The sequence below is a fragment of the Mugil cephalus genome, chromosome 11, assembly GCF_022458985.1.
Source record: "Mugil cephalus isolate CIBA_MC_2020 chromosome 11, CIBA_Mcephalus_1.1, whole genome shotgun sequence".
Lineage (NCBI taxonomy): Eukaryota > Metazoa > Chordata > Actinopteri > Mugiliformes > Mugilidae > Mugil > Mugil cephalus.
The window spans coordinates 25,614,487-25,628,918 of NC_061780.1; the positions used below are offsets into that span (position 1 = coordinate 25,614,487).

The 14,432-nt window shown below is 41.6% G+C and overlaps 1 protein-coding gene across 3 annotated transcripts in view; it reads right to left on the bottom strand.

The window, feature by feature from the left end:
- rgl2 (ral guanine nucleotide dissociation stimulator-like 2) overlaps window positions 1-14,432 on the bottom strand; it is a 32,345-nt gene that overhangs the window by 12,591 nt on the left and 5,322 nt on the right. Inside the window, exons 1-6 of one of the 3 annotated variants that reach the window (XM_047598290.1) lie at window positions 8,899-9,422; window positions 5,070-5,117; window positions 4,694-4,777; window positions 4,439-4,605; window positions 2,601-2,657; window positions 981-1,177 (exon numbers count right to left, since the gene is read on the bottom strand). In XM_047598290.1, coding sequence (XP_047454246.1) covers window positions 981-1,177; window positions 2,601-2,657; window positions 4,439-4,605; window positions 4,694-4,777; window positions 5,070-5,117; window positions 8,899-9,000 — 655 coding nt within the window. In that variant the 5' untranslated portion in view covers window positions 9,001-9,422. Of the gene's footprint in view, window positions 1-980; window positions 1,178-2,600; window positions 2,658-4,438; window positions 4,606-4,693; window positions 4,778-5,069; window positions 5,118-5,528; window positions 5,633-8,898; window positions 9,423-14,432 lie in introns of those variants that run through there. The other 2 variants (XM_047598291.1, XM_047598289.1) reach the window with 2 other exon arrangements.

Consider the following 14,432-nt stretch of genomic DNA (forward strand, 5'->3'; position numbering starts at 1 on the left):
TTTAGAAGTGGACAAAACAAACTTAACAAAACAGGGACCAAGAGCAGAAATTCATAAAAAACAATCTTACTCTCAACACATATTCACAGCACATACATAGATTACAGTTCAACCAACCCCATCTCCATCCTCACCTTCCTCACACACATATTAATAACCACACACATTCATACAAGCACTTACATGCAACTCGACAATGCATGCAAGCCTGCTCACTTAATAACCAGTGTCCCATTATCAAGCAGACATCTGCAGCAGCAGCAGAAACTGAACTGGCTAAACCAGGCTATGCTCTTTCATCTTCATCTGACTGGTTTTAGTTTGTGTCCACTGCAGCCTCAGATTAACCAACATGGTCTCCTGCGGTTGTTGCAGCCCCTCTAGTTTCCTTTACAGTATTCAGAGGGGCTTTTCTGCTCAGCACAAAGAGTAAAGAGTGGCTTTTTTTTCTCCTGCTCCAACCGGTCCGGCCGTTCTCTTTTGATAAGCCATCAACGGAGGTTTTTCTCCCGCTGGATTTTATGCTGCTCTGCTGCCACATGGTTGGATAATTGAAAAATTAGCAGGTGCTCCTAATGAAATGCTTGATGAGTGCACTTATAATGGCAGAGCTAACACGCAGATGTTCTGACAGGGTGACATTTCAGCTAATTAGCTGATTAGCACAAGGTACAGTTGGTGATGATGATGGGATAAGTTCAAGGGATGAGCTCACAGAAGCACTGAAGGAAAAGTCTGGAGATGACCAAAACCATTTGGACACATCATCTGGGAATTATGGACGTCTCCACCAAATTTTGTGCCAGTCTACTTTGCAGATTCTGAGATATTCTACACTGAAGTAGAAGACAGACCGAGCTCTACAGCCAGCTAACGCCAAACAACTTTCATTTAACAGCCTCCGCTTGTGATTTCATTTCTGGGAAGAAAACTACCTTTCTCCACGAGCCCGTCCATTAAATTCGAGCTAAAACACAAACCTTTATGGGTGTCAGGCAGCAAAGCTTTCTCGCTGAGCTCCTCTGCGATCCTGAGGAGGCGAGCGCGGAGGTCGGCTGCAGACGAGGAGTCCTGAGGGAGGAGGGGAGCCAGTCGCAGCAGGCGAGACGGCTCGCCCAGGCTCTTAAAGTCTTCAGGATACTCCGACAGCCACGTGCTGAACACTGTACACACCGCTCTGCAGGGACGAAGCGGAGGGGGAGAAAAAGGTGAGAAATGAAAGAAAGAGGTCACAGCAGACAACAAGACTCTTGCTGCAGGAGTACATCAGGTCACCAGGTTCTTGTAAGTAAAAGCAAATATTTTCCAGCATGATCCGCAGAGAGCCGACAACACATGAGGCAGGACCTGCATCTGTTTCCTGGTTTAAATCCAGGCTGGATGTCACCCATGCAGCTTGATGGAGGCGGATAAACAAGCCGCTGCAAATTGGAATCGATTGATATTTTACAGGTCTTCGGACAAGTCACGTTCTCAAGGGGCTCGGGGCGAGAAAACAGGCTTAGAGATGAGCTTATAATTTAAGAAGGGGTCAAGATTGTAGTCTTAAAAGATGAGGTGAACGTTCGCCTGCTTACAGGCTGTGAATAAACCGCCTATAAAAACACATACAGCCTGGATGACACGGGAAACAACAGTGATGATAAAACTTTTTTTAAGACACGTGTCAAAGTTAACATTAACAATATTTTATAGCAGCAGTGGTTCTAAGAACTACGTGTAAAGCTACATGTAATGTAAGACGAGATCTTCTGAATTACGACCTGCCTCTCCAGTTCACCTCAGTTCTGTGGACAGTTTGACCATATTTCAGCTTTTATGTTTTATGATCCACCCCCAAGCTTGTAAAATAAAACCCATCATTTGTTACCTGCCACCAAATGGCAAACCTCCGCATCAGCAGCTAATGAGCCAAATCTAACCTTCAGGAGCCGATGGGAAGCAAAACGGAGCTGATAGGAAAGTAAATATTGGTTGTGCTTTCACTTTGGCTCTGTTCAGACCGACCTCAGTTTTATATGCAAATAAACACCCACATACTGTCATTTGCGGCGTAGTAGAATATTATATCAGCTGCCGTCTCCAATCAATCCTTATCCCGGTATCAGAACCAGGGGACGTGAAATACAAATGATGAATATTTTGGAACAAGCTGTAAAGTACAAAGCTTTAACGTTCAGTTATTTATTGATCTATGCTCTTTTTTATTTTCATTTTTTTTCTGACTGAATGAAGCAAAAATCTGCTAGCTAATATAATATATAATACAAGGTCTGAATGGGGTCGTGGTTTAAGCTGTGAGCATGGTACCTGAAGTCTGAACTACTATTAAGTTTATATACGTTAGTTTTATGTCATATTGTCGCAGGGTTTTGGTAAAATAATAACTGATGACACTTTATAACTTAAAAAAAGAACAAAAATTTCCCCAGAAAAATATATTTCCCACAGAAATAAAGAAGTAAAACTCTCAGTAGATGTGGTCTCAGTAGATGTGGCTCCTCACTTATTTATATTTAAGCAGACACATGCACACACATGCACACACACACTGAGCAGACTAAAAGTTTCACAAAGAAGTTTCATTTTCATCAACTCACTTGTTGAAAGCTTGTCTTATCGAGCTTTTCTCACTTTCCCCTGGTGGCTCCTCCAATCTGTGAACAAAAAAAAATAAAAAAAAATGTTCATGATGCAAGGGAGAAAAAACAACAACAAAGTAGTGTTTAAAAGTCTGTGTGCACCTGCTGTGTCATGAATAATACTTAAGATTTACTTATGGCTTGTTTTTCTAAAAGATGCTGTTCAGGTGTCGGCTGTCCTCATGTTTGCAGGTACCCACAGCTTCACAACAACACCTCCATTATGTGAGAAAGACTTTGTAACAGAGAGAGCTTTCACAAGCAGTGCTTTCAGCAGAGATATGTTTCTAAGAGAAACACTCTGCACACTGCAGCACACACACATGCTTCCTGCAGTGCCTCTAAATAAGTTGCACATTTAATTTAGAACAGACTCAGACTCCGCTCGATGACAAATGGTGCAGTTAAACCAGCACCTGTTTATGAAAACTGAAACTGCAAGGGGATGGAACCAGTTCTGGTAACTGTAAAGCATTTAACTGCACTTTAGTCTTCAGTGAGTATCTACTGGTCCACAGACATGTCAGTAGTTTCACCACTTTAATGCCTGTGTGAAGTACTCAACATCTATTCACGGTGTCTTGTGAAATTTGCTTCAGACTTTCATAATGTTCACAAGGTGAATTTGAGCAGCTTTGGTTATTTCTTGGAGCAGCTGCGTCATCAAAGTGTCTCTGAAGGTTCTCAGTCATCCAGGTCATGGTTTAACCAAAAACAAAGTGTTGTAGAGTTTGTGGCAGATCTTTCATCTTTCACTAGAACAACTCACACAGCGAGGCTCTCATGAAATATCTTCACCTAACTGCTGGAAACAAATGCATTGCTATGTTGTGGAAACGTGAAAAAATGATGTTCAATGTGAAAAAGAAACCCCATCTTTTTGACAAATGATGAAGTAACTATTTTTATTTCTCATTTTTTCTTTAGGGATGAAGGCAAGGGTTGGCCTATGGGGTCTGGTTTAGGAGGGGGGGGGGTCTAGGTGGAATTTGAAGTTCTATAGATGTTATTGATGCTGTAAACTGTATATAAAAAAAACCTCGCTGCAAATTACCACCACAAACCAAACCAGGTTGTCAGAAGTATGAGAATGTTTTAAACAGAGATCCAATTTAAAAAAAGAAATGGCCGACCACAGCTGCACAACTGCTAAACACACAAGCACCTCAACCAGACCTGACCACCTGCCAGTCAGTCAGGGCAAGAACTAAACAAAGACTCTTTAGAGCACATTCTAATGGTGATGCTAATGGGTTAGCATGGCAGTTTGTTTCCGTACTTATCGATCAAGTATATTTCCATGTTTTGTAAGTGTGTGCAAACAAACTTTTGCAGAAAAATAATCATCGCAAGTCAGAAAATTATCTCAATATTAAGCATCGTAATCAATGGCAGAACATAGTGCCCAACCTTTCCTAATTTCATTGAACAAATCGGAAAAACTTTATTTGAAGTGTTTTCTTCTTGTTATTAATGTTGTGATTTAGTGGCAAATTCGCCAAAGATGAATCAACTGCTCAATAGTCAAAAGATTAATCGATAATAATAGTTCGCTGCAGCCCTGGTGAACTGCATGCTAGCATGCTAATAACATCATGAATGCTAAATATCAAGTGGTTTGTCTGTTGGTATGAGCACGTTCACATTTGGCTGCACACAACACATCGCATCCGGCAGACAGGATGCTGACAGCTGTTGTGGTTTCTGTGCATCACTGCAGCTGGGATCTGCTTTAACAGCCATTACCCTAAAAAACCCAGACACAAACTTAGAAACACAATAAAAACCGCTCCTACCTGTCAGTGAGGATGTCCAGCACTCTCCCCGTGGAGGTGAAGGATCGGTACGTGGAGAGGAAGATGGTGATAAAGGAGGAGTCCCCCATAGCAAACGAATGGAGGAGGTGGAGCACCAGCTTCTCTTCGGTCCCGGCTTTAACGCACTGGGAGCGAGACACCATCGGCTGGAGGGAGGCGGGAAGGAAGGGAAATTAAAAACGGCTTTTTATTTTTTTAGTTCTTGGTCTCTGACTGTGTGCCAGTCTGCCTTACCATCGGATTATTGGGGCCTCCATGCTGCTGTTTGACCACGACTGTGTAGATCACTCCATCCTCCTCTTCCTCCACCACAGTGGACTGTGGGATCACAAAGAGACACCATGATTTGAAGCACCAAACTTCAGCTGAGATGTGTCATGAGGTTTCTGCTGGTGCCAAGTTCTAAATTTAACCATTTAAACCATTTTCCCTTAGAATAAAACGACAGTCAGAACTGTTGTATGTGTAAGAACCAGGGCATAAAAATCAAGCTGCTTTGAACTCATTTCTCAGATGTGGCTCAAACAATCCAGTTTTAGCCGCAGGGAAAGTCCCTGACACAGTTATCCTGTTTCTTGCAGACACGTATCGTAAACGTCCAACTCCTTACCAAATCCAGAGGACAGTACCAGGTCGTCTTCATCGGTGAGGACTCTACCTGATGAAGAGAGACACACAACTTTAAGACAAAGGTACACGGCTAAGAACTAAAATATGGAATTAGATTAAAGGTGTGAGTTGGTAGCACATAATATCCACATTTTAGACCTCCTGGTTATCTGTGGTTTTGGAACTATAACCACTTGAAAGGAATAAAAACTGCGACAGGCTGCAAGGAAGGATTGTCATCTCCCACGAAGGCAGTTCTCTGGAAATATCTCTGCCCTTGGAAAGATGTCACATGATTTCAACCCGTCTGTGTAACAAGAAGCCTAAATAAAGTCCCAAAGAGGTAGCATTGTAGCATTTTAAACCATCCAGCACACTAAAAATACCATTTAACACAATTTTTTTTTTAAATGCAGACCCCAGTAAAACATCCAAAACACAAATAAAAACAAATACTCACGCAGACCACCGCCCTGCGATACGAAAGCCACAACCTTTCTAATCACCTGCAGCCCAGCACCGTCGAGGAACACAAATTAGAGTCTTGGCAGCGTTAGTGCACCGTCTTATCAAACAACTACATATTGACACAGACACACACACGCGACTCTGGTAAAGCAGGATCCTGTAGATCAAGTCGTGGTGCAGACAGAAAAATGACTCACAGTGCTTTTATAGAGAGACCAAGTGTGAGACACGCAGTAGCACACATTTGAATACTGTCAAAACAGCCAGAGAGAGAGATAGATAGAGACAGAGAGCCAGCTGACCTTTCATTCCACAGAATCTGTTAATATTATAAGCGACGTGTTTTATAACCATCTTTAAAGGGCACTGCTGGAAACTAAATCTACCGAAATTCTCCATTTAAGTGCAGCTATTGAGGTACTTTCCTTCCATTCTGTGCAACCTCTTATTTCTGCGGCAAATGTATCTGGCTGCTAAAATCTACATTAATATTTCACATGTCACATCATAATATCAAACGTTTTAGGTCTTTGACCTCTATTGCATCATGTTTGGACCTTTGTTTAGTGCCACATGTAGCAAGTAGCTCTTCCAAAGTGACAGTTTCCTCCTATAATAACCCCAGATGGTTGAATATACCTAGAATCTAATTACAGGAGACCTTCACAGCTGAAAAACAGATCCAATGCTGAGAACTGCATTTGCACAAATGTCCATTTGAGGCTGTCAACCACAAGTCAATCCGCCACAGACGTCCATGTTCAAACCCTCCAACTTTAGAGCAAACATTTTGTTTAGGTTTCTATGCTTAATTACCGCATTCATGACACCTGTACAGGTGTTCTCACTGGCTTAAACTATAACAAGGTTCACATTTATACAAAAACAAGGCCGGGTTTCCTCACAGGTTGCAAACATTCTGCTAAGTGATATTTGTCCAACTCAGCTCAGTTCACTCTGCAACACTTTTTTGATAATTTTTTTTTAAACTAAACCTTGGAGTTGGGTGGAGTTAAGCGTGGTTTATACCTCTGCAGGACATAGACTACGTAACCTACGTATGTAGCCTACACTGGTGTGAGCTCATCAGTTTGGCTCGTTCTGTAGCAACGCCACCCAAATGCCAGTCAGTCTTTTTTGTCAGTTAACTCTTTAAAACCTGAATGGATGTTAAAGCACGCGTTATTTGAATTACCGTAACTCACAATGGTTTGTGCTCTTGACAAAATTCAGAGTGTGGCTGAACACTGGGAAGTTGTACTTTTGTCTGGAAGAACTAACTTCGTTTTTACCAACAAATTCCGGTCTTGTGTTGCCCCAATTTTGTCCATCGGTGAGTTACGGTAATTCATATTCCTGTGGAGGAACACGTCAGGCTACGGCATTAGGGTCTTGGCACGATGGCAACAACCAGAGATGGCACATTGGCCAGAATTACCACTACTGTGGTAACCTTCTCCTCAAACTGAGCTTCTTAATGCATAGGTCTTCAACAGGTACCGCAATGGGGTTGCAAAATCTTCGGTTGATTAGATATTTTATAGATTTCTTTTCTTTAATTTCTTTAAATACACATTAACATGAATCCAACATATTCTAGTAAAGGGAGAAATGGAGGCAGGAGACGTTTTCTATCAGTCAGCACTTCACCCAGTACGTTTACATGCATGTGAAAAAAACAAATTATTGCCTTAATCCAACTTTAACTGGACAACTTGCATGTAAACACTTTACTCCGACTAAAATCAGAGTTGTCCTTATCCCATAAAGGCACCCGGATAATGTGACAAGGATCGCATTCAGAAAGTCGAGTTTCGGGCATAGCTTGATTAAGCCGAGCATGAAAATGCACTGACTCATTCAGCGATACAGTTTCACACAGAGCGCCACATCAGACCTGTCAATCAAAGCCTCCTGTAAACAGTAGGCCCCGCCTCTATCACTGCTGAGCCAATCACAAGGTCGCATATTACATGCCGACTCTGTCAGGTTCCCTGATATTGGCTGAGGAACGCTGCAAGATTAGCAGGAGAGAAGCTAACAGTCGCTAAGAGTTCGCTCCCATCAGCTAACTACTGAGGCAAAATGGATCATTTTGTCACTTGATCAAAAAGAAGTAAAAAAAAAAGAATATTTAAACCTGCGTATTGTTTGATTAGCTTAATGTTGAATAACATAATGACAATAATAACGTATATTTATAATTTGCAAAAGGCTGAGTTCAATATAGAACACATATAGTAGGTGGCTCTCCATCAGTTTGAGGCCTGAAAAACATTGAGGACCTCTGTCTTGGGAGGTGTATACCTTTAAGAATGGAATAAAACATGGACTAAACAATCCACTCTTTGACTGTATCAATATGTTGCATGTTCACATACGTGCACCTGCATAGTTACAAATGCAGCACTGTGTGTGTTTGTGTGAACCAATGGGTGGATGTGTCTCTGACTGTAAAAGCGCGTTGAGCACTTTTGTGTAGGTAGAAAAGCGCTATATAAAAGCAAGACCATTTACCATCTAGCATATTTGACGAAGGCATGATTAAATAACATGCTCTCTCTTTTGAGAAAGGCCGTTGGTTCTAAGGTTGTATTGTAAATTTTCGTCGATGGGCGGGGTTTCCCTTGTGTTTACACTTAGATGACAGCATTTAACTAAAACAGACCGATCGATATCACTCTGCGGCGATGCTGCTTTCACAACCACTTTTTTTTTTTTTCCATCATAAAAAATGCACAAGCTTTAACGCTGTGTCAAGTCTTCCCTGGTGTCTGGTGAAATCTCTAGACCATTTTAGACTCATGGTGAGTCAACAGTTCTGATCTTCAAAACACTAGGGCAACACCTTGGAGACACACACACACACTGCTGACGAATACACACACACGTAAAAAAAAAAAGCCCCGTAACCTTGCTTGCTTAAACTTTCCAGACACCTAATTAGCTCTGGATAAGACAAGCTAATGACCTGAGTTGCGTTTTCGTGTGTTTATGCGTGTGAACTCTCCCCTCGTGCAAATTCAAAGTGACACTTTGATCCAAAAAACACCGTTCACAGGACAGCGTTTGTGTCTGTGCTGTGTTATTCCCCCACGTTCACCCAGCGGTGTAATTATTTGGCCCACGTTAGCCTCAGCGTTAACCTCTTCCAAATTACTTTGACTTGATCGAAGGTCAGCAACGGTCCATGCAGACCCTCTGTGCATTCAGAGGAAAAAAAAGGATCGTACTGCACTCAACATATTATCACATAGACGTGTTATTCTACCTGCTCGCTCTATCTCCGCTCGCTTCTATGCAAATACTGTACAGTATCTTTCCCATGAAATCAGTCCGACACAAGAAATGAGAAAAATCACCTTGTCCTGGGCAAGTCCAGACAGGTAGAAATCCCTGAGCTTCCTGGAAACCTTCAGGATAAAACCACGGAAAGTATGTTCACGGTCTCCATTTCTTCTCATCTGTGATCCGCTCTTTTTTCTCTGATCGCTTTCTGTTTGGTTGCCAGTTGACCCAGATCTGTATGTTTACTGTAGATCTCTCTCTGCGTCTTGTGCTTCTATATCACAAAGGCACACCTGAAGCGGGAGCTAAGTCCGGCCCCCACAATGCTGCATCACCTGGACACACCCATTACACACACACACACACACACTCACACACACACACACACACTGCAAACAGAGATTACCTATACGTCACAGTTGACGAGACGTTAGCAGTGAATCATTTCTCACCGGTACTCCACACGTATGAAACCTCACATGCTGCAATACAAAAACTGAAGGCTCTCATCAGTGGACACATGCATGGACGCACTCGCATACACAGGCAGACAAAGCCCTGGAGCTATTTCCAGAACAATAACTCCCTCTCTTTCAATCTCCTCTCCACTCTCCTGCTCTCTTTCCCTTTGTAGATGACCTTCCCATGCAGATAAACCAGTTTGACCGAGTATCCTGTTCAACACGAGGCTAAACAAAACACCGGTTAAACCGAGATGGCTGCCCTCTGAGGCAGGTAGGAGCTTCATGGAGCCTGCACTGCAACGTGAGCAGCTTGCATTTCTATAACGAGAGGTAATAGATGTTCAGGCAGCCCCTAAACCAGGAAGTGCCTGTGTTTGTTCAAGGGGCTAATGACCTCACAGAAGAGTGAAGTCACGTCAACTATATGGAGATTTTCACAGCTGTGTGTGCACGTGTGTGAAAGGCAGTTTAGCTTATTACCATGTCAGCCAACACGGGCCAATTGCAGGCACTGAGACAGGAAGTAAACGCACTTTATAAAGTTTGCTTAGACATCAAAAAAAAAAAAAAAAAAAAAGCAGAAGGCAGCTCTTTTTTTGTTTTTTGTTTTTTTTAAAAATATTAGTATATCAACCAGTTAGACCTGAACATTGCCTCATCTTTACGTACTATAGGTACAGAGCACATTTACTGTCAAAATCAGCACTTTAATAACGCAAATTCCTTTTGGAGTCACACATAATTTTACCCTGAAGAAGAGAATAATAGCAAAGTGTTAAAATTATGAAAAATAAAGTAAGAGAAGAAAAAGGAAGTAAAGAACAAGAAGAAGGAACGAAAAACAACAGTTTTAAAGAGTTGTGGTCAAGGCAGCAGCAGAGATGGACTATTTTGCACTATTGCACCACAACAAGTATTAAAACTTGAAATATGTACCTTTAACCCTTTATAGTGCACTCACTGAAATACTTGGAAATACTAAATATCAACCCTGGAGTGTTATTGTAGCGCATAAGAGTGAATAAAACTTTTTTATTTAGGTGAAATTTTTCAAAATTTTCAATTTTCCTGCAGAAAATCAAGGTAAATGAATTTACCATGTGTGGTTCTTTGTCCTTAAGGGGTAAACAAGTGTAAATGTATTTGTCACATTAGAACATCAGAGCTGATTCAGGCTCTTGTCAACACCAGGACACTACTTCTTCTTCATGGTTCCTAATGAATCAGTTGTGCTCAGAGTTCATGCAGAGCTGGACCTTATAGACCACGTTAGACCCTGATCAGACCTGACAATGTTGCCTTGATCTTGATAAGAAATTTGACAATAGAACTAATTATACTAATTATGTTTAAAGCCAAAACCAGAAAACCTGCAAAAGCTATTTGTGTTTACTTCAGAAGATGAAAATCATAGAAGAAGATTTGATTTTAAGCACCAAGTTGCTCAGACTACTTTAAAACAAACGTATATTTCGGTTGTTGGATAGAAATATGGAATTCCCAACTAACCGCTAATTGTTTGAGCTTGTAAATTCGTACTTGCATGGGTTATCTTTTAGTTTTTGTCTTGTTTGTTTGTGTTGTTGGTGCAGTAGTTTACTGAAAATCAACTTTATGTGACGTCAAACAGACCAACTTTTTGTTCAAGTACGGGGCAAATACAAATATAAGAAAGATTTTCTTCTTGCTGCTCCTTTCCAATCATGGAGGTGATGGTTTGTAGTGATCAGTTATGCACAAATTCTGTTTTATGTAAGGAATAAATAAATAAATAAATCTTCTCTGATTGGCTGGATGAAAACCAGATGCTTCTCGGCCTCAGAGGCACGGAGACGCAATTTAAAATGCACTGAAGTTACCGAATAAAAATGCAATAAATTATTACCTGTTAACTATGGAAATAATGCAATTAACTGTGACTGAATATATTAATATATTGGCAGCCCTAGTTTATACCTTTGCAATATATCCACACAGAGCAAACAGCCTCTGCTATTGTGAGCAGTTATACTTGTGCATGGTGCGTCACTCTGGTGCAAATCCACCGACTTCCTTCATCAAACAATGTTGGAGCTGGAGCTAATTAATGTTGAACAACTTTCACTGAACTCACTGCAACGCAGAGAAGAGAGAAGACGTTTGAGTAGATGTGGTTCTGTGTTTCAGACGCAGCTGATTGTTTCCAGACCAAAAGCTGAAGTGCAGGCGTAGACTACGAAGCTACACGGTGCCTCTATCTGACGTAGAACCATAAATCAGATCAGAGAGGAACTCTGCTTGGTTAAAACCATGTGATTTTTGACCCTGTGAACAATACAGGTCACATTACACACAAGTATTTGTCATATATGGCTTTAAAAGCTGTAAATAATAGAAAATATGCTAAAAACCAAACTATTCCAGGGCTGAAGAAGTTAACTGCGTCATGAGTCTGCTAATGTTCATCACGTACTGAATGCATTTCTTTTTGTTTCAAAGTGACGGCTGTCTGCACGAAAGAAAAATGCAAAATTGTAGTAAATGAGTCTGTTGCTGGAAGCTGAAACAAGGCAACATAAAAGATAAAGCGAACAGTTACTAAGAGAATGCATAAAAGCTGAATGAAAACCGCTCTCCGTTTCATCCTGCTAGATCCAATTAAGACTGATAATGTGGTAGAAAATGTGATAAAGAAGAAATTAGTGGAGCGTTATGGATGCACGTGCAGGCGGTCGGCTGTATGAGGAACAGCAGCTCAGAGATAACGAGTCTCATTCAGATAAAGACAATCGTGAATGAGGCTTTGAACATAGCTGTATATATATATACCATAGGAGCTATATCATTTCCCCCGAAGGCAGAGTGTCACTGGCTGCCTATAGAATATGGAAAGTGATTTTGAACCTCTCTGATTCCTTGTGCAGCAGCGATCCCGTGGATCTTTATCGCAGACACAAAGGAAACTAGCCTTTGCTCCGTTTCCTTGTTCCAGATGTAGCTGGTGTGTTGAGATGAAGGTATCTCCACCGGTCCCCTGAAACCAGCTGAATCTGGGTCAGAGATGCCAGGCTTTTCTGCGGAGGAACTTTCCGATACATGTGTGTAATTATGATTTCAGGCTGCTGGATAAAGATCGTGATTACAGGGCATGTGGTGGAGCAGCTGGTGTTCACCAATCTCCTCTGATCTTTTTTAGAGTTTTGTTAAAAATCATGCTCATTTTTTTTTCACCCCCCCACATGTGATTCAGTGCTGTAACTAAATGTCACACTTTGTTTATGTTCTTTGTAAGATGGGATCTTCTCTCAGGGCCCTGAGCTTTCCTTTTTCTTAAAGTTCCCCCACCCCCGGCTGCATACAGGAAGTACATAATAAGTGGAGACAAACACAGGAAGCAGGACATGCTGTCGTGTCGTGAAGCTATTTTTCTTCCCCTCTCCTTCCATCACAAGCTGAGTCTGCCTGAACTGCGTATACGTCAGCCTCTGGACGGCACCAGGAAAAAAAAAAAAAAAAAAAAGAAAGCACAAGGCAGGAAGCCCGCTCTCCGTTTTCAATCCCCCTGATCTCAAAAAAACAACCAACTAGCTCCAACCTTTTTTCCTTAAATACATCCGTGTTGTTGTGCATCCGCTGTGCCCAAAAGGCTTTAACTGTGAACAAATACACACACACAGCTGACGCCCGTATTTTCAATCCCGCACAAGTCGTCCCTCCAAACGGGGGGTCATAAATACATCTTCTGAAGCTTTATTTAAAGATAACCATTGTTTTTTTGAGTGGTCCACTACCCCGACCCCTTCCTTCCTATCTTTCTCCCCACTCCTCTTCTCACGCTTTCATCTAGAATCCCCGGTGCCCGTTATCTGCTCACTTTGAGGTAAAACTCTTGAGGCATTCGGGCCAAAGTTGAGTTCCTCTTAAAGGAAAAAGAAGCCGTAGTCACAATCACACTGTTAAGTATCATCAGTCAGTGATGCCGTGCATGTTGGGAAATGCAGATTCTGTTTATGTGGCAGCTTTGTCTTAACTCGGCTGCTCTGACGCTGATTTATTTAAACCTTCAACACATCTGGGATTACTGCGCATCTTGTTACAAAACCACTGCATTAGCGTGGTGCCATAACAGCCTCATAAAAGAGGGATTTCCACCGTGTTTTGGAAATTTGACTGTAGAGATTTGATGTTAGATGATGCATTTTTGGCTTGTGGCATCAGCGTGAACCTGGAGTAGGAATTTGTATGCAGGGCCTTTATAAAATGTGCCTGCAGCTAAAACTATAAAACCCCAGTGACCCATACCTCAATTATCTACAACAAAAGCCAAAATAATCTAATTTACCAGAGCTCCATCTCAGGGAATGACAACAAAAACCGTCAAACTGGTGCATCCTGACTTATCGACTTATTGGCTGAATTTGAAATTAAAATCGTTATATTCCCTCTGTGAGCAGGAAAACACTCCATTACTTAGATATTATTAAGACTTTTTTCCAATTTCAAACAGAAATGAACATAAAAAATAAAAAAAACACAAAAAAACAACAACAGGTGCATGAACATCGTCATCAAGCTCCCGATTTCCAGATGAATTAACTGTTGCTATGGTGAACCAGGGTTTGAAAAACACACAACCCATGGATTACTCCTCCGGCCAAAAACATACAGAATAAATGGCAAATGCCCAATCAAGACAATGAGGAAAGCCCCCGTATATATATATATCACTCTATTCCCCAAGACCACTTTTCTGAAAACACACTTAAAGAGCATCCTGACTCGTACGTCCAAGCTTACCTCATTAAAAAACGAGCAAGTGGTCGTATTGGATTCCACTTGACAGGCCGTCCTTGGAGACAGCCTGTGATACCAGACACGGCTTATGGGGAGCGCAGGTGTGCACCGCATCGACCGCTCAAACCACCGCATGCATTATTAACGGCGAGGTCCAGCGGGGAGACATGTGACATGAGCACAGAGGAAGTCTGGTCGTTTCAGAAAAGACGCTCAGCCTAACTTCTTTATTTTTATTTATTTATTTATTTATTTATTTTTAGCTTTGAGGAGTTTCTAGGCTGGGTGTGAAGTAAAACCAAAGGCCCATGTGCAGGTCATGTGGGGCTGAGGGTCAGTAGACCAATGATTCACCAGGCTAAAGGTCTTTT